This window comes from Dermacentor silvarum, chromosome 5 (assembly GCF_013339745.2).
Source record: "Dermacentor silvarum isolate Dsil-2018 chromosome 5, BIME_Dsil_1.4, whole genome shotgun sequence".
Taxonomy (NCBI): domain Eukaryota; kingdom Metazoa; phylum Arthropoda; class Arachnida; order Ixodida; family Ixodidae; genus Dermacentor; species Dermacentor silvarum.
The window spans coordinates 24,203,884-24,225,101 of NC_051158.1; the positions used below are offsets into that span (position 1 = coordinate 24,203,884).

Consider the following 21,218-nt stretch of genomic DNA (forward strand, 5'->3'; position numbering starts at 1 on the left):
TTTTCTCCGTACAGATCGGTCTTAGTGCCACTGGTTTCGGGATGAACCTGCTCGTCTAGGGTAAATTCCATGAGTGATCTTGATGTCCCTGCTCAGCAATAGCCACATTTTGGTTGAAACAACTGCCTTTCATTTTCCAATTAGCCTATCTTTACATTAGCAGATCCAAATCATTAAACTGTGAACGAACCATATAGCTGACACGGCTATACATGTCTCAGAAGGGAAGTTGCAGGTGCACTGCGTTTTTTGTGGGATATGGCCTTGTTTGTAATTCTTAGGTTGTCCACCGGCCATATTGTTGAACAGCCTGTATACGAAAGAAGAATTTTCACATGAATTGGCGCGATGCGCAGCTTATAGCCGTGCGTTCACTCCCCCCCCCCCCCCCCCCCCCCCCCCCCCCCCCACCCCCCCCTTCGCCGCGAGCACGCCGGAACCTCGGTGCGATTAAGGTCGCTGCATTTGGCCCATTGCATCAGACAGGTATGCAGAAAAAATAAAAAACGTTAGCTACCTGTTTAACTAAGCATCTCTTTAATTCATTTTAAATACATATCTTCCCTTGGTGAGCGGGATTACCCTGCTTCATTGCGAGCGATATACGATGCGTGATCTCTACAACGAAGTGGCCTGTATAACGAATTATTCGGAGGTCCCGAGCACTTTGTTATAGAGGCGTTTGACTGTATATTTCATTCTTGCGGAGGGACAATTACGCAGGTCAAAGCAGGCGCCGTCAAAATCTGATGACGTGGCGGTGAGCTGACGCTAGAACTTCAAAGCGGGCTCGCCATCCGCCTTTACATTTAGCGCCACATCTGGCTTAATCGCGTCTTTTCTCGCCGTATAGGAGCGGCGTTTTTGGTATTGCAGACGTTATTTACCGATACATGTGAAACCGTTTTTCTTGTTAGCATCCCTTACTGCACACTCGCTGCCCGTCCGTCCCACACAAATTTACGCGAGCATCCGCGGAGTTTGAAACACGAGCTTGGGAAGTGCCTTGATTGAAGAAGTTGGTTGGGAAATGTAGGGATTGGTTGGAACGTGCCGGAACTCCTGTAGAACTTGCCGGACGCAGGTGATGGCAAGACATGTAGTCAAGACTGTAGTCGTACAGAATTGAATTAGCCTTTTACGCAAACGTCCCGAACTGTTTGTACGCGCGCGCAGGTGCACTTCTAATGCTGCGTCATTGTCGCCGTGGGTCTTTGTTAGCTTTAGGTCCAAACGCCGTCGTTTCCGCTCCGGGGGTGTCACGCGCTACCGAGTACGTTACTCGAGCGAGGTCCTCGATCGATCCTGTCGGGTGTCTGACGTCTCTCGCAATAACGTCCGATTGGCGGCACGATTGAACCCATTGTTGCTTCGTTTGCGACCAGTTGCTCAGGCGTTTGTCGCTTGCGAACCGCTCATAACGCCGCCGCGACAGTATTATCGCGGGATTAGTCGTTTATAGCCCGCCATAGGGATGCTCTATAGCCTGGTTATTTGCGTATTGCGGTTTATAGAATACGAGAATGGCAGCCGCTGCGGACGCAGCTGCAACGCTCGTAGCGATATCCCGTGGTGTTTGTTCAACCATGAATCGCGTCAGAAAAATGGTCACTTTACATTCAAGATCACGTCGGCTCATGGCGGAGCCAGGGCTGCGTTCTGGCTTCCGCTGCTATATATATACCCGACGAAAACTTTCTCTGGCATTACAGCCAAAGCTACACGCATGCGCTCGCACATGCGGAGCTGAGCTTTGTGTTACTACGCCAACTAGTGTCGACGTTTTTCTGGCGGTTTACCAGGACCAGGAAAACCAGAAATGAATACCACCAGAAAGCCAGAAAACTAGAAACAGCGTGAAACTTAAATCCTTTTCCTAAGCAAGTTTTTCATTTGTTATTGCGGTTAATTTTAGGCGGCGTAGCTTCCAGTTGCTTCATGAAGTGTATGCAGTGCGCAGAAAAATAGTGCGAGTTTCGGCTCCGTAGCTTTCACGGCGCTGCAACAGAAATCTGTCCCCGGGTATATAGTCATAAACCTTGCGCGCACGCACATTAGCGTTCCTGCTGAGGAGCTGTGTGCATACTGCCCCGGTGGTGAGCATACGCTGGTCTGAGCGGAACGCGAACGCCAAACGTCAAAATTTAAAGGCCATCTAATTTTTTTCATTGGGCGCCGACAAACGCCGACGGTGTTTCTTCCCCGGCTTCAACTCGTGCACCACTACAGTGTACTAGAATAACTCTTCTAGTACACTGTATGTACCACTGATGTGCGACGCCTACAGCGCCCCTGGCGGCGCTCCGCGTCACACCTTCGTTTTGAGACACCTGACAACTGCCAGGGCGATGTCTCTGGTGCGCGGCAGCAGTTTCCCTAGCGTGCTGCATCGCACCAACAACCCTCCCACCCATCTCCTCACCACGCATTTTATAACACTGTTCGAGAAGCTCGAACGCTACGCTAGACCTTCCTGCCGCTTTTTGTACTTCGACCTTCGGGTGAAATTGCCAGTAGTTTCCTTACCTTCACGTGGCTTTCAGATTACTTCGTTAGTTCAAATTACTACGAATACATAACTTCACAAAACAACAGGTCCGTCATCTTTCGCAGTGATGATAATTATGTTCGTACCTTGATCATGCGTATTGTCCGGATTTCGTTGGCCGGAATTGATACCACGCACACAGCGGTGATAACGAGCAGGTTGAAGGCCGCCGAGCCGACGATTGTTCCAGGACCCAGGTCGCCAGCTACGAACCTGCGTGTGACGGTGGCGGTAAAGTTGCGGATAGAAATATAGGTGACCGCATTCGTTTGTTTCTAAAGACTCATTATATGGCTGTACTAATGCTTGATGTGATGTTGATATCCGTGGAACCGTTAGCGTGCACTAAATTGCCGATCACCCTTTGCCGTCTTCTCAAAAAAATGATCAATGAGTTTTTATCCACCGACTTGTACCTCAGGCGCACTTTATGAAGATTGCATTGACTGTCAAACGAATATATATATATATATATATATATATATATATATATATATATATATATATATATATTATATATATATATATATATATATATGATTTTCATGAAACTCAAGTGTCTCTTACGTTTTCCAATCATTCTTAAGATGAAACCAGACCGGGACTAATCTCCAGTTTCTATATTTGACTAGACGTGAAAAACAGAAATATTGTCATTACAGAACCACTGAACAAACCTGAACAAAGTTCGTTGCACCTAAGAAATAAAGCTCAATTCTACCGACTGCAGGGGAATAGTGTTTTGGTTTAGGGCGTCAATTTTTTTTAATGAGGCTTGTTGTACATTGATTTTTTTACGTTGTATCACAAAGTTTATAAAGTTTGTATCTCCTCCAAAATCTCACTTCTGTAACTGCAGCTGTTGGCGCACCTGAAGTGGACAAATGTGATACACTAGCTTATGGCTTAGTCGAACTATGTTTACAAGAATTTTGCAGAACTCTTACTCACAACTTAATCGTATATTCATGCAGAGGGGTGTACAGTACATTAATCTTGTCCGCTTCAAATGTCTTGACAGGTTCAGCTTACATATACGTCATATCGCCTGCTATTACTGAGTTAATTTTATTGCGATAGCAATTATATGGACACTCCAAAGCAGATTTCTGCCATCGGCGTCGCCGTCGCCGTCGCCGTGAGGTTCCGTGTGACGTCAACGGCGATGAAATCGTCGCCGCGCTCCGGACGCTGTATGTGCGAGTGAAAGGGCGCGAGGGACGCGCGCTTTCACGGGGAGCGAACGCACGTCGGAGAGCAAACGCGCGTTCTGTGCCGTGCTCCCTGAAGGGCTGCGGAATTAAGCGTCTCTTTCCTCCTTTCCATATATAAAGAGCAAACGCAACTTTTGCCATCGCGCGAAAGGCTGTGGGGGACGGGAGGGTGGGAGGGAGGGGAGGCGACGTTTAGCTGCGGCATCAAATACGTATTTATATAAAAACGCCTCGCTCGTTCGGTGCGAACGCAGGCAAAACACCGACGGCGTCGACAACAGTTCAGCGCGTTGCTGGTGCTGCTGCATGTCCAAGTTTATAGAGCTGATAAAACTACTATCCTTACTCCGTATAGCTCTCTACTAATTTGCTATCGCAATTGGTGCTTCGCCTTTCGGGTGAAACTGTGACAAATTTTTTTAATTTACAACACCATTTGTAAAAAAAAATTGAACGGAAAAAATAAGAAATCGGCTTCCTGCAGTCGGCAGATTTAAACTTTTCTTCAACGCAATAAACCTCAGCGAACTTGGTGGATCGGAAGTCGAGGAAAACGATTTCTCCTTTCCCACCTATTTATATAGGAGCTCTTTAGGTAAAGCTTCATCTTAAGACACAATACTGGAAAAACTCATGAGGTCCAGAACCACGATATCTGTAATATTCACGCCTAAACAAACATGTGCGGCGGCATCCTTTACAGAAACAAATAAACATGACGCGTATAACACGGGATTATTGTACGTGGTTGTTATGGGACATGTAGAGGTTTGTAATGCGGTGGCATTAATTCACAACGAGGTCCGTTTGAGTCACCGCAGTTTAGTTCCCTTTGTATAACACTCGGCATAGTCACTGGAATGATCGGTAGGACTAGATGCGGAGAACGCAGTGGCAGAATTGTACACTCCATTAATTACAACTGTAATCCCCAACGTGCCGCATAATCTACGCCTATAGTTGAGAATGTCAAAACCCATAGTTGCGTTTTTCATACGCTGGAGCGAATAAACTGAAACGCCAACAGCAACAAGCACATTTTACGCCTAATTAGATGCAAGTTCAACGTGTAATCGCTCCGTGGCCGGCTTCTAAGCATAGAGTAGTCGCAACTGTAACTCTTGCAGTCTGATTTAGAGGGGCCCTGAAACACTTTTCTAACTGATCAGGGCGGTTATCGCACCGACACCCGGCTTTCTTTCTCTCCGTTCGTATCCACCAGCGCGCTGGAAGCTACACAGCGGAGAAGTCAAAAGGGCAAAGCCTCGCGGCCAAGAGTTGGGTGTCGCGGCGGCGAGATGTCAAGGGGCTTTACGGCGAGATCGGGTGCCTCGATGTCGAGGAAGGCATCGAGGCACCCTACGGCGAGATAAAGGCGAGAGCGCTCGCCGCGACACCCCGTGGCGGCCGCTCTGGACTACGCTACGCATCACGTCGCTGTCATCTCTGAGGCCACGCGTAGCAGATGCAGCTACGCGCAGTGCGGAGATGCCATGATTCGTGTCTTTTCAAAATCGCAGACATGTATATATTTTCATTTATTTAACTCAAAATTAGCAATCATGTATTACTGAGAGTGTTCTCGCACTCGTGAAACCAGCCAGTAGCGTTAGTCGGCCCACAGCTTTCGATGAACTTTCGATGACGACATTGCGGATGCGAGAGCAAGCGTCTGTTCACTGCTTTTGACGCGAGATGGTAAATCCCCTGCTGCATGCACTGTAATAATGTTTGGCTCATATGTTCTCAGGAGCCTCGTTAACAGATCGGCAACGTTTTATTGTTATTATTGTTGTTGTTATTATGCTCAAAATATGTTTCAGGGCCCATTTAAGCCACCGTTACAAATGCAGGTGCACCTGAAGAAGAAACAAGGCATCGGAGTAGTTTCGGAATGGTTCCGTAATATCGATCCACATAACTTACACTAAGTGGGACATTTTAAAGCCATCGCTTTAAGGGCCCCGTTACGTAGAAAATACGGCGATGACCATGAACGTGAATTTTCCACCAATCACAGCACGGCGCGAGCCGTACGTGTTTGTACCAATAACAGAGCGGCGCGCGCCGCTCGGTTCCTTGCAGCACCACCAGATGGCGCTCGCCTCCGCGCATCCACGGCAGCGGCGGCGCCGGCCGTGCGGGGTAAAATAAAAAAACAACGAACCAGAAGGCTCTCCTTCATGCGTAGCGTTCGCCACAAGCGTTTCCCGGTAAAGATTGCGGTTGTATAAGCTGCAGTTGCCGGGAAGCGTGAGAAGCAGTCGCTATCGACTGCTTCTGCTATCGCTTGGGAGACTAAGCGCTTAAGCTTCACCTTTGAACGTAAAGCTGAAGCGCGTCCCAAGTTTCGTTTTTTTTTATATGTTCAGTTTAGTTTCTGGAACCTATATGAAAGGAGATTAACGTGTTCCACTTAATGAAACTTCTGTGAAACGATAGCAAAAGTGATATAGAGTACAGTGGCAAGAAGAACGACCGAAGGGATAGTCGCGACACGAAAGGACATTCGGTCCGTGTAGCTTCCACTTGGTAAATGAAAGATTATTGCAGGTATGTTCCAGTTACATAGTCTGATCAATTTAGAATGGATAAGAAATGCACCTACGGCAGAAAAAAAAAGAAAGACAGAAAAGAAATCGGTGGTAAGCAAGAAAACGGAGGCGCGCGCGCGTACCCGCTTCCGACGATCTCGATGATGGCGAGCAGTATCTCGGGCGCGCTCGACCCGAGTGCCATAAGCGTCAGGTTGGCCACGGTCTCGTTCCACACCTTGACCTCTATGATGTCCGGCTGGCCGCCGGGAACCTGGGCCGACAGCGTCAGCCGCCTCGTCTTGGACGTGATGCGCTCGATGGCGCACATGAACACGTCCGCGATGATGGCCACGCCCAGAAAGCAGTACAACAGGCCCAGCAGGTAGACGAACGAGCGGCCGCCCCGCGACCAGCTGGACTCGTCCAGTAATGGAAGCAGCAGCCCGTCGCTGCAAGTGTAGTTGGCGCGAGAGTCCATGGCTGCTTATTCTTCCGGAGGGGAGGTCCGCGTTGGTGGCACTGCAAGGGGTGGTGGTCCTGCGTGAGGTGAGATGCACAAGAATTAACGCTGAGACATTATATGGCTCATGAGACGGAAAATGCAGTGTTGTCGGGAGTTGGCGTGACCATTGACGGTCCAAAACGTCAAGTGAGCCAATCGAAGCAGTTGATGACGCCAATTGAGGCACAGTTAATTAAGATGCAGATAATTAAGGCGCTCGAACCCACCCCCTTTGGTGTTAATTACGGTGAAGTTAATTAAAGCGCAGTTAATTAAGGTAGAGTTCATTAAGGAACTTGAACCCAGGACCTTTGTTGGAAGTCGAACCCTCAATCTTTGGGGGGATTCGAACCCACGACATTTGGCGTTAGTTAAGGAGCAATTAATCTAAGTCGACTGAAAGAGCATAGACATCGCGCGGTGGTCGCAATGCTTTCGCATTCATCCACGAGGGATAACTAAGCGCCCCTTGAATTTTTCATAATCATGTAAACGCATAGATACCACACATACACCCACGTAAAGAGAATCAGGCTGGCAATTGTCTCCCGAAGGGTGTAACCAATCGTCCACAGGTTGAAAAGGGGAGAAAAGAAGAAGACAAAGCAGGAACGAGTAATTTGGGTCCACGTGGAAAGCATTGTGACATTCTGTTGAGCTTATACTAACGTTCCATTGACTTAAAGCGGGCTTTCGATTTGTAATGTACGGTTTCAGCCTCAAAAATCTCTACTTCGATTGGACACACGCGCCTAAATCTCCCCCGTGCGTCTTTCTATCTTCCCCCGTAACATTTCTACAGTAGAGGAACTGCCTCTCTGGGGACTTCGGGTTGAGGCGACCCTCACACCTTAGATCACCTAGACGAGGAGTCCAACACCTGAAGGCTCCTCAAGCTGTCCTGAGAAGTCTTCCCTTCCAGCACCTACAGAGGGCGTTCGCCACATGTTGTGGCTCTGTCAAGGAACGAAGACAACCCGAGAAAGAGAGAGAGAGTTTTGAAGCTGCCAAGCTACGGAACTGGTCAAACAGACAGTTCTCCGCGTTGGCTCGCGGCCAATGAGCTTCTCTAAGCCACCGCTTCCTTTCTCACGCGAGGAGGCCCTCACCGTTTTCTCTTAAATACACATACGCGGAGTATAGGCGAGCTCTTCGTATATAAAAAAAAATCTGTTAACGTTCACGATGTGAAAGGAAGAGGAGCAATAAGAGTTGACGTTGTCGTCATGCCCCATAGATATGTTGAATGGTTATTTTGATAATGATGTAGCTGATAAGTTCATTTGGTAGTGAGTCAATTGGTCAACTGACCGAGTGAATAACGGTGCGGTAGCTGATGGTTGTCAAACACCGGCATTTCGATAGAATAAGGAGCGAGTTCTTTTCCCGCTACCTCGCAGTCAAGTCAAGATGGAGTTTTGGGTAGGAAAGGCAGGACAGTGCGGTCGCTCTTTCTATTGCCAATTCAGTTATGGCGCCTCAGGCTGGACGATGCGTCCCTTTTCCCTACAAGGATTTATTTCAAACCTTGAAACACAAGCGAATCGCTTACGTAGACCAGTGAGGAGTAACAATGAGTTCCCGTTGATGAGTAAGATTGAGCAAAATTTATGAGCAATTGAGTGACACTTAGCATTGAGTTATTCGAAAAATAACATTGAGTTTACATGCAGAAATGTGAAAACTAACTGACTAACACTGAAGAACAAAATGAACATGAACAAAACGAGCATTGAAATGTAAACGAGCAACAGTGAGAAACAACGGATATTTTGAAGCTTATCACGTGGGCCCACACGATATCCGGAACTGGAGCTGCGAAAAAAAAAAATGTCACGCGTAGACTGCTTTTGGGAGCAACTGACCTAAGCGTATAAGCATATCGGGAAGACTAGTCAAGTCAGCCCGCATGACTGAAAAGTCACATACTGCGTGCAACGGCGGCCCGCAGACATTGATCGCCACCTACCGGAAGACCCGCAAATCTTGGACGCCTCCGGTGTCAGAAGACCCCGTTTCACTCGTGGCGAGTGGGCGCTTCATGCGACCCCGCTCCAGAATCAAGTGAATGAGTCAACGGAGAGGGCACACCACGTTTCGCGCGTATACGCCACCGCACCGACCATGCAAGCCAGCTCGCCTATGCGCATAACCTCATTTACGTCTTAATGGGTCGTTCTGCGCGAAAGGCCAAGTGGTCCGTCGACCCCCTACGGGCTCTTATAAAAGCCCTCTCACATCGTAAGCCTGCAATGAGATCTTTAATTACGTCTCTTAATCACTCAGCAGCGCGCCACACGGCGTTTAAAAGGGCTAGCTGTGCTCCGTTCCACCAAATGCGTACAGTGCAGTGACAGTCATGGGTCGTGTCAACCATGGCCTTCGAGATCGGTCCGGCGCGCGCCGCGCGGTCTCGGAAACCATGTATTAGCCATAGAGCTCCAAACTAATGTTTCTTGAGGGAAATCTGGAGTGTGGTATTCCGTAAGTGTCCACCTAGTGGACATGTCGGTTTCGTCTGCTGCGGCAGTTCTGATTGGCTGGGCTGCGGTACACGTGAGAAGGAGATGGGCACGCCCAGCCGATCACCATTTCACCGGCAGACGAAATGAACATGTCCTCTAGGGTGGACCCCCCCTGTTGCTAAAGCGTCTACGTGAGCAACGTTTATGGCAGTTCAAACGGTATGGAAATGATGGGTACGCTACATTTAAAAAAAAAATAGTTTGCACCCTGCGAGGTGCATCTTGTGCGCGGACAATAATCGCCATCTATCTTGCGTGCCTATCTTTTCTTTAAATTTCGTTGCACATTGACTGACACGAACCCTACGCCCTCATTCGGGTTTCATATTCTTCTATCTCTCACGGGTCTGTGGGACGTCCCATGTACTTAAAGATGGTTTCAGATACCCGCGCCTGTTATGCCCGAGCAATTTCCTACAGAGCTGCTCCCGGGTACAGGTGTGTGGAACAGTGTTCCGGATAATAGTGGCTCTTTTACCGGAACATAGTTCCACGTATTGTTACGCGTATTTAAAAAGTATGAGACTCAAATAAGCGTAACGTTATTCCATGTATTTCGTAATTTTATGTGGAACACCATTCCAGTTAGGTAAGTGGAAAAAGAAATAGCAGGAAATTAAGTTCCACTCAGAGCTGGAACGTAAGCAGAACCACAGTGAGAGTGTAGCTCTCGTTACAGCGTGAGGCCTCGTTATGACGACGGTTCACTGTATTATTGTGAGGTGTATTTAAAAAGTAAGGTGTTCAAACATATGGAACGCCTTTCAATGTGTTGTGTGAGTTTATGTGGAACGCCGTTCCATTTAGGCAAGTGAAAAAAAGAAATTCTGAAAAAAAAAAGAACGTTCCAACTAAAGCAGGCACCTAAGCGGAACGACATTTATAAGTGTCTATAGTGTTCGCTGTACTGCACGAAACTTGGCGAGACGGAGTTTAGAAACTAAACGGCAAGACAGCATGTGACACGGAGAAAATAAGTTGAGGAGACTTTTGACGCCGTTCCCGGGGGAGGGGGTGCGTATCCTTGACACGGCTTCGCCTGTTTCGTCGGGTTGTGTTGCTCGCGCGCGCCAGGAGGATCCACAAAAAATTAAGAAAAAAAAAACGTAGCAGAGATGCAGATGAAGCAACGTTGGCGCAACATGCAGGTGAACGAATCCCTCGTGTTGTCGAGTCGCGGGTTCGTTGACACAGCGGGGCGGCCGAAACTCGACTGGCAACGCCGCGTTTCGTAACCGCTGGCGCGGACAATGAATGACGTACGAGTTATACGAGTGACCGCGCGGTTCTTGGCGCGAGCGAGACCTTCTTGGCGCTCGCGCGCGAAACGCTGGAAAGAATTCGGGAATGACAGTGAACTCGAGGCATGAATCGTGGAAGTGATGGGCTTGACAAGCGATTGCTTATTCAAACGAAATATTTATGAAAGAGAGAAGCAATACCCGTACGTTGGTAGAAGAGGGAAGGGTGGTAACTGCCATGTATGCCACTGCCAGTTGTTCTCAAACATTTTTGCGAGAAGTCTTTAGAAAACCTACCGGCATTCTTTCTTTCCCCTGCGGATATATAGGTCGTCTCTGGACAGCCTGTGAGTTAATTTACTTGTGCGTGCGGGGCTTGCGTTTACACTTCTCTTGAACTATAACGTCTGCAGGCCTTTGGCACACAACCTGTTCAAACTTCTCTTGTCCTCAACCGACTAAAGGAAATGGGCATCCTAATGAATTCCCTCGGACAGTGTGCAGACATTATATGTCCAAAACGACAAGTCTTTAAACATCGACAATGAAGAAGCAAGGGAAGCCCCATCCCAGAGCCAGTCTCTGAGACCTGTCTTTGACAGAGAGCTCCGAGATGAGTCTTGCTTTATTCACGCACTTTTGATTGTTTCATGCCTCCATCTCTATGCGACGCATTTGGAATCCTTTGAGACACAACAGTTTACAAGTAGTCAAGACCGTCTAAATTCTTATTTGTAAGCTTTGTAAGCGTTATTGTAAGGATGATGGAGAGCTAAACTGCGTGACACCAGCAGAGCTAAATGTCACGCATTTCTTTTTCGTGGCTGGCGTGCCACAGTGCGTCGTTCTTGGCTCAGTTACAGCATGACAGCTGTCATACAGTTTAACCCTGCATCGTTCTTAGCCATGTCGCCATTAACTGCGCGAAAATTGCAGCGTCGTGCAGTTTAACCCTGTATCAGGCGCCAGAGGTGTCTTTCTCAACGTCCTTCATCTGTTGGCGCTTCGTTATCAAAACGCCCGCATCATCCTTAGCCCTATAACCCACAATTGAACGGCGTGTTATGCGGTTTAACTCTGCATCGCCCTTAGACGAGTCACCCTTAAATGTATGACAGCGGAAGCTGTCGTGCGACAGATCTCGCTGTCATACTGTTAAGGGTTTTATTAAGGATGTTTTATTAGAATGTGAAGATATCTACCCAGCTGTCTGTCCAGGCTGCGCTGGCCTTCTTGAAGCCCTTAGGTTCAAGGATAGCAGGGGTAAAGTAAGCATGTCCTCAACAGAGATTAGTAAAAGGCGATTAGAGGTTTGGTGACAGTAAAGTAGGGAGACCACAAACGACTGAGGTGTACAAAAACAAAGTTCCCCATAATGGTTCAGAAAGTTTGATGCTAGGAATTTTCTGCATGTTTAAAAGAGATGTACAAGTAAGACATTTTGGCTAAATAACAAAAATAGCTCGGTGGCGCAACCCACCGCCCAGTTTTAAAGGGAACGCTCATAGCATCCATCCACCCATCCATCCGGGTGGAAGCTATATTTCTGTCACCCTTAACAGATTTCGCTGTGAAACAGTGAAACGCTGGCGACCGCCTTATGCGTGATTAATGGGTTGGTGGTATCGTGCTTAACCGCATTCTGGAGAGCGCCTCGTATTGCCCGGTAGAATGTACGCGTTGACTGTTACGGTTAGACAATAAAATTACCCTATCACGCGGCACAAAAGCTCTCGAAAAATGGTGTTCAGCTCAAAGGAAGCCGTTAACTTTAGCATCAAAGAGTCGCGCCTCCAGCGACGATCTCCTCAGAGTATACCTCATTATCACCCGCCCGCCAAGTCACACGAATTCATGCACGTGCCAACTGTCATCTCATTTCGTCGGCAGCGCAGACATCAAACGAAGATAACACGCAAATACGCACGGATATGCGCTCACTCGCACTGCCCTTGAGCGGAGCGCGCGTTGTTTTGTTTGCTATATGGCTTCCATGTTCGCATCTCGTCGGCCGTTCCTCCGTCACTCTCTTTTTCTTCGCGTAATTAGCGGGAGACGAAGACAATGTCTCCTCCCGTTTGGCTGTACGTACGCGAGCCTCTCCGCCACTTTCGACGGGCGTCGTTCTGGACGGCTGACCCCGCGAAGACGTCCTTCCGCCGCTCACGGACTCGCCCACCCCGCATCGCCATTACGTTCTGTCCCAGCGATCGCATCTTTTATTGTCTCTGCTCTCTCTTCTTCATCTTTCTAGTCTTTATTTCTCTGTTGTTTCTTCTTTTCTTTTCTCGCGTCTCGCGGTCGAAACGACGACGTCTCTATAGTTCCGTGTCTTCGGAGAACAATAGGACTCCCTCAAGCACAATGGCACTCGGAAAGCGAGAGGCGTGTACGTGTACCACAGTGTGTACGCGACCGTACAGTCACACGAGCGTGTGGCATGAGTTTCGTAGAGCCTTGCCACACGAAACCCTGGCGCCGCAGTGGTCGACAAAAGGTTGAACGAGGGAAGTCACGTGCTGAAGAGGAACTTGTCTTCGTCCTTGTTGAGACCTTCCTCAACAACCTCTGACACCGAAGACAACCCTAGCCTGAGACACGTCTTGTTCACCCGCTGTTCTTCGAGTCTCCACGTTCCTCTTTTATCTCGTCTCGATTTTTGGCGCTGCAGATGATGAGTTGTGCCCCAAACGTGGCGTCTACGACGTGTTGTTTCTGTTGCAGTTTTGCTAACTGCATCGCTTCCGGCGAATGCAGTTGGCAAAAGCATGGCCTTCGAGATTGGCTTCCAATACCTAGAGAGAGTCATTGCAGGGGCGTGGATTTGGACACCACCTATATTCGGCCGTGCAAGGACTATAGTTTCATGTTTGGTAATCGGGGGACCGTACTCGATCAATGAGAGATGATGGCTGTGTCAAAGGTGCCGCCTACTTCCCTGCTCCGATGAGTGGAAGAACAGCAACAACTACAACAACGAAGCATCCAATGCACATACATGAAAAGACATGTGAACTCTTTCACTCCTGTATGATGGGTGACTGCGCTTTCGGTTCTGGCGCCCGTAGAGACACTCTTTGCGCGCTTGTGTTCGTGTGTGTGTAGTGCTTGTTGATATTTCATTCTTACTTTTGGTGTTTCATTGTTCATTCAGTAAGGAAATTGTGATATTGGGACAGCCGCGGCTGCGACGTAGCATACCTTCCCATGTTACAACTGTTTAAAATTAAAAAAAAAAATAAGGTAAACGCGAGATGTGCGTACAAAACCAGTGCTGAGGAAAACATTACGAAAGAATCTGAGGAAGTGTTCATAAATTTTCGCAAGTCGTTCTCATATCACGTTCGTCGTAGTTCTCAATGCGCGGCTTAGAATACCGGACAAAGGAAGAGTGTGTGTACACAGAAAAGGCGGTGAGTTTCAACTTACGTTTTACTAGTGTTTGTACCGGTAGAACTTCAACACGGAAATGAAAGAGGGAAACACGAAATTAAGACATTCAAAGGCGTGCACAGTGCAACTAACTCGGTCGCGTCGATACACAATGATTTGACTCGTGTGAGTGACAAGAAGACGAGACGTTTTGCGCTCCGTGTGTGTAATCGTGTTCCTTCTTTTGCCCGTGTTTTTTTACACGCAATGCTGCACGTTCATAAGAAGACGAACTGGCGTGGATGGCATAATACAATAGAGAGCTCTAGGTTGATCGTATAGGCACTGCCATTTACTGATTAGCGCGGTGACGTAGATGTCTGCAGCTGCGCTGGTGGAGCCATTCACGGGGATGGGGGTAACTTATTAAGGTGGCTGACTGGGCTAGTTGGTTATTCATACTGGTAATACACAGAGCGAGAACAAACACGGGGACGAATAGCAGACACGGACAAACACCGACTTCTAATTGATTATTTTATGGACAAACATGCTTTATAAATGCGTGTTCAGGAACAGACATGCATCTGTTCTTGGATCAAAACGCCTGCATCATCCTTAGCCCTATAACCCACAATCGAACGGCATGTTATGCAGTTTAAATCTGCATCGCCCTTCGCCGAGTCACCCTTAAATGCATGACAGCGGAAGCTGTCGGGTGACAGATCTCGCTGTCATGCTGTTAACGGTGTTATTAAGGATGTTTTATTAGAATGTGAAGACATCTATACCCAGCTGTCTGTTTAGGCTGCGCTGGCCTCCTCGAAGCCCTTAGGTTCAGGGATAGCATGGGCCCAGGAACATGTCCAGGAACAGACATGCATGTCTGTTCCCGAACATGCATATATAAAGCATGTCTGTCAATAAAATAATCAGTTAGAAGTCAGCGCTTTCCCGTGTCTGCTATTCATCCCCGTGTTTGTTCTCGAGCTGTGTATTACCAGCAGGATGAGGGGGGGGGGGGGGGGGGGGGGTAAACACGAATCCTTTCAGGAGCGCGCATCCAGTCGAACGGCACATAAGGACTCGGGTCTACGCAGACCGTCGCTGCCTTAATGCGAGCGTCGGTGTCTGCATAAACCAGTGCAAACGGTGTCGACGTCTAGTCGCCTCCTGATGCATAGCCACGTGCGCCAGTGCCCTCCGGTGCCCTGTAGGCGCTCTCGCGAGGGCTAACGAAGCGTACGGAGCCCGAGGTTAAGCGAGTGGAGGTTGGCATTTCGCGGTCGTCTACCGTGGTCAGCGTCATCTCGTATTCGGTGTACGTTCGCTGGCGTGGGAATCGGACTGCACCCGAGCAAGCATGCACTCTGACGAAGGATATATACATCCGATCACTCGACCTATAGCGTTGATAAACCCGTTCCGCTCCCTGCTGGCCGCTAAAGACACCAATCACTTGCTGCTTGCACTGTAGCTCTGTAGGACAAAGGTTTAACCTTTACTTTCTTAATTTTTTTTTTCTTTAAGGCTTAGAAAAGCGTGCGCAACAGTGCAGCATCGATTAATTTATAGCCGCGGTACTTTAATTCAATGCCGCTGGTAGATTCACCGAAGGCAGATTCACCACACTTTCTCTCGATAATCAGGCAAGTAACATTGCCAAGTGTTATGCTGAATGATCCGAATGATTAAATGTGATCGGTGCCTGTGTGTACAGAAAAAAAAAAGACCAGAAAGACTGCATTTTGACCAGATGTTTGTGCAGTCTTCACTGACATTCGCGTTTTCAACTCAGACGTAACGAAGAAAGGTGGAGGCGATGACTTAATTCAAGTAGACATTCTTGTGCCGAGATATTTATTCTTATCAGATAAGATATCTGGTCAATGTATTGAAATGACTGCTCGAGGAGCTATCTATGGAAGTCAGGAAGGAACATCGGGCTATAGGTACGCACGGCTCACCATAAAGAGTTCACACGTCAAGCTTGATCATTAGTTATATTGTCTCATTATAAAGTTAGGCCGTGGCGAGAACCAATCCACGAAGGACGTCACCGGTTCGGGCCAGTGACGTCCTTCGCACGCTTCGGTTTAACTCACTTGCGCAAGCATAGCATTTCACGTATATATGTGGGGGCGATTGTGGAATACAGAAGAGATTACACACATACGTATCAACGTCTTCGTGTAATCTCGTCTGTGTGCAGTGGAACGGGTAATCTCGTCTGTTCCATTCTTACAGAACACACGACATCAGGCGTTATACGAAAGTTAATGCATTGTTCACCACAAGTTAACATATAGAATGGTCCGGAGCAGACGAAATCCAGCGTTGTTTATGCAGCGTACGCACCGTTGCAGACGACATGCAACGTAGACGTATCAACAACTGTGCAGACGAAACACAGAATGGAGCAGAATGGATGCCCCGCAGGAATTTTTTTTTAGCAGTCCCCTCTCATGCAGACGTTCCCCACAGACTCATAAATATCTCGACAGCCATGACACATAGCGGAACATGCAGAAAAGATAGGACATATAGAATGTTCATCTTACTACCCCTTCTCTCGCAGGCGGAGTCCAATGCTGACGTCAAATGTGTCGACGTCTGCGCAGTAAGGCAGACAAAGAGACGGTGGACGGTATGTTGTGCAGAGGTGTAGACGGGACTCAGCCAGGCCGCATGTTCTGTGCGGCTACAGATGTAGAAATGACGCTAAATAAAGAGTGCTCGATCTCGGGTTACGTAACGAACTAATCCAGATGGATGTTAGCACGACGCATGCATACGCGCTGCGTCGGAGCATATGGCAGTCACATATGGAGCAACGTGCGTATGCGAGGAAAATGGGACAAGAAAGACATCCGCGTGGCTCTAACGAGATTCGTAACGGCTCGTTCACGTGGACAAAAATGAATAAGTAAAAGGCGTGCTCGAACGAAAGCTACTGTGAGGTTAATTACGCTGGAGTTCAACCGCGGTGCGCCTTTACACGCAAATGCACCGCGTGCCCATTAGATAAAGAGAAGCTTAATACACTGGTAACGCGACGTATCAAAAATAACAGGTTAACAACTTTGCCAATCACGTTGCAAGAGTCGTGAAAACAGAAATGAAAATGTGGCCAAAGGTTCACCGGCCTATACTGTCGCTGTCACAATTAGCGGACTGTACTAGGCAGCCTCATGAAGCTTTGCATGAGTGCATCTATCTATGCCAAATAGTTATACGAGGGACCCGGAGAGAAAGAAACGATTGGGCCTGTAACGCGCAGTGCAGATGACCGGTGTAATCTGCAAGAGAAACAATACGCTTTCCAATGGAAGTGAATCGCAGTATCGAGAACGGCAGATGGAATAGGTGGCGCGATGAAATTGGGGTAATTTGCAGGAATAGGATGGACTCTTTTGACGCCAGAGGTCGGAGTAATTGGGTATCACTGCTAGAGGCTGTCGTCCTGCACTGGACATAAATTACATAGAGATTTCCAAAGAAATTACTAGAGGGAACTGAGGCGCTTAGGTCGTTGCGTTACCATGAGAACGATATCTGGATTTGTCTGATCTCCATTCCTGTGGCTTCGAATGTTCTTGAGACTTTATTAGGAGTCATCTCCCAGCACTCGTACTTGTTTAAACACGGCAATGCAGTCTCTGCCCGCAATCGTAGTTAACTGTTGCAGTTGTAATGCAGTATTTTGTTGAAAACAAAGCATTAGCATAGTTATACAAAGCCATGTGAAGCCAAAAGGCCGAAATTCAGGCAAATCCGTGTTCTGCGCGCCTCATTGATGCCATGCTGGGGTGCTGTTACATTGGCAAACTCGGCCACATATTGACAAATTCTGTAATGACGGCATTTTGGGCCAATCAGAGAGGCCGTAGCAGCCCTCTCGGCCAATCAGAGCTTGCAAGATGGCGAATTCGATAAAATGTCGGAATTTGACAACGTTCAGAATAGCAATCCCTGGTTGAACCGCCATAACCGCAGCCTCCGTAAGCAGTACACCGCCAGTGTTACCTTTCGTACTTTCCGTAAGAAACTCTATAATAACTTGACTGATGATGATTGTGGCAATGCAGCGATGGTGCGCTTTCAAGAAAGCTGCAGTGAAAGAATGCAGATTGTAATGACTGTGCGAAAGGTTCAGAGGCATTTCCAGCATGGTGCACTCGATAATAAGCCAACTACTTTTACTCCTATATCCAATAATATACATTAGTCGACAACTAGATGTAAACCAGTAAGACCACGGGCCATCTATAGACAGTGCCATTACTGTCGAAATAATTTCTGAGCGTATGAAAGCCTATAGTAGCCCTGACCAACATCAACTCACTTTCGTTTCGCTGGCCCACGTGATCCCACACTCTCGGATCGCAGACGTACTACGTGGGTCTCACGTACGCGCGAAACGGAGGCGACATTTCTATTATGCCGGGGCGGTCGCCCCACTTCCACCAACGCTTTCCGAACAATCATGCCCTACCGAAAAAAAAAGTAAATCAATGTAAGAAGCAGGTCTGAAGCCCGCCAGCGACTCGGCATATACTATCGTGCGACGCCTTACGGTTTTATCCACGTCCACACATCCGCCCATTCACCCAGGACACATTAGCGGGCCCAGTGTTGGCAGGGAGTCCCAAAGAACAATTGATGCCGTCTGTGTTGCGTCGTTGTACGCAGACTGCGCGCTCCGAGAAATTGTGTATGGTTCGCGTGTGCGGGGCAGTTTCGAAAGAAACCCACGTTTCCTTGAGCTCGCGCTCTGTCGCGCGCGTGGAGTCTTACAGATCGCGAGTTGCGCGTTGGTTGATTTCCGCTACGTGGGGACCCTGCCCCCAGCGTGACTTCGTCTATCGGCTTTGAATATTTCTTTGTCCCTTGTGGCTCTGTTGGTACTGTCTTCCTCGAGAGTGGCGTTAGACAGCATATGACGACCGGAAGTGATGGGCGAGTTCATGGATAGGCGTATAAAAGACTGTGGGAAGACAACTTAGGAGGAGGAACTGTGTGTGTGCGTGCGTTTGTGTTTTAAACAGAGCTTTATTGACTTCTTATAGTCTTACCCCCCTTTGCGGGTGCCAGCTGCTGCCTTGCACGATGTGTCACGAAAAATCAAAGCTCTGCTTGATGAAATGGTCACGGAAGGTCAGGGCTCGAACCGAGCATCGATGATCGTTGAGGATCAATGAGGATCATTGAACATGGGGTTGTAGTGGTTTGCTGGTGGACTGGGCTCCTTGCACTTTGCTGGTGGACTGGGCTCAAACCGTTTTTTGAAGCAAGGCTTTCTTTGCTTTTTCCACCCCCACTTCCCTCCCACCTCTTCGCGGCTGCTGCCTGCTGTCTTGCACGATACGGTCTCTAATGTGGTGTGAACCGGTGCTGGAGATAGTGCAAACCGAGGTGACTCGGGGCAACGCTAAGCAACCAGAGGTAACCAGGATTCATTACAGGCCGGGCGCAGACGCAAACTCCAGCATAATTAGAATGTGACCAAAGCGTGTAGCACGCTTAGTGCTGGAGGAACAGAGGCTCCGACGAAGCCTCGAGCAGAAGAACAGGGACGTCTTCGACAGGCAGCGAATCGCGGGTTAGAAGCCGAGCGCACGCTGGTTCGTCAAAGCGAATGGTAGCAATGTCGAGTGGCGGCCATGAACACCGAGGAGCACCGGTGAACATTTTTTTTTTCCAGAAACGCGAAGCGTAGCAACATCGATATGCAGCGAGGAATAGCTTGAAACGTGAGCGCACGTTTGCTCGTAAACGCTAATCCCAGCGGCCTCGCAAGTCGCTACGTTGCGAGTCCGAGATTGCAGCGGAATGGGACTGTGTCGTTTACGGTTGCAAACAACCGTACATTGAGAAACAATTCGTGCAAGACGAGTTCAGTTCGGTGTGTAATGTGCGCGATATCGACTGTGGTTTCTGCGGGACGTGCCTAACCGTGCTGGAGCTCGACATGCTTACGTTGAGCGAGGTGCTTTTCGTTGGAAAAGTGTCCAAATTCGCCACGTAGTCTATACTTGCAAGTTGCAGCTGCTCGCTGAACGAGAACGGTCTACCTATAGTAAACACCAAAGAAAGCACCGCTTAAACCCAGTTCCCACAGCTTGTGGCATCCGCTTTTTTTTTTTTTAACTTACAGATGAGAAAAATTGCGTGAGGCATACAGCGCAATTAGGATTGTTCAGGTGGGCTACCTGAAGAGTCAGGCATTACTTGCACGACAGATTGCGATGTCTTGTTAACGTGATCGACAATATTCGTTAAGTAGGTTCATAATTGTTCGCTTTAGGACACATATTTCAAATGCGAGATTGTAGCCGAGCAGCATGTAAAGTAATTTTTTCTGCTTAGCAGAAATCCTAATGCAAAATGATACAACTATCGAGGTCTTTTTCCTCAAAACCTGTTACGCAATGCATTCACCCTACATTTAAGTTTCATATACGCCGATCAACTTTGCAGCGTAATTTTGGGGAGGATGTCCCAAAAGCGGTATCAGCCTTAGGATAACCGAATGAAAAATTAATACCTGAGAAGTGAACTTGTAACCCCCACCTTTACCAATTGATTATGTTTTTATAAATTCCGTACAGAACGGGGGTGTTTGTATCTTTACGCACATATGACGCCACCAGGGAGAGTTTGGCAAACACGGTATATACTTCAGAGGAAAGTTTCGTATACCGTGAATGAAGTCACTCACACACGCAGACGTAGGCGCACCTATTTAGGAAAAACAAGCACGCACTATGAGGCCAAGCCGCTGCGCAACGAGTAATTATAGGCGTGTTTACTAAGACCGTCGATGTCGCACACGTTCCCGACGCCTCAAGCGGTCCGGATAAGGCCAGTGAGTCAGAAGGAACGCGTTCCACTTAGACGGTCGGGCGCTGGCCGTGAAAGCTCCCAAACAAAAGCGTATTCTGTTTTCGTCGTCGTGGTGGTCGCTTTTCTTTCGGTTATACCTCACCGGCGCGCACCGGCCATAGAAACGGACCGGTCCGTTTGTAGGCCAGCGCGCATGGCGAAGCAAAAGGGGAGCGAAAAGAGAAATAACAAGGTTGCGCTATAGGCAACTCGCGTTGCGGTGACCACGGCCGAAGAAAACGAAGATGAGAAGGCACGCAAGGGGTGAGCAGGCAGAAGAATTTGTGCCGCATGCCCTGGTTCCGAGAGTCTGTGCTCAGCCGGCTGTTACCCCTACTTCTGCTCCCCCGGCGAGTTTCGTCTGGATGACACGCGAGCAGACGACGGTATATAC

General features: G+C 48.3%; 1 protein-coding gene across 1 annotated transcript in view; it reads right to left on the reverse strand.

Moving 5' to 3' along the window:
• Positions 1–2,622: 2,622 nt before the first annotated feature.
• Positions 2,623–21,218, reverse strand: part of LOC119454010 (sodium/calcium exchanger 2-like) — a 39,509-nt gene continuing 20,913 nt past the window's right edge. Inside the window, exons 2-3 of the mRNA XM_037716027.2 lie at positions 6,440–6,836; positions 2,623–2,761 (exon numbers count right to left, since the gene is read on the reverse strand). Of these exons, the coding sequence (XP_037571955.1) occupies positions 2,623–2,761; positions 6,440–6,777 (477 nt within the window). The 5' untranslated portion in view covers positions 6,778–6,836. The remainder of the gene's footprint in view (positions 2,762–6,439; positions 6,837–21,218) is intronic.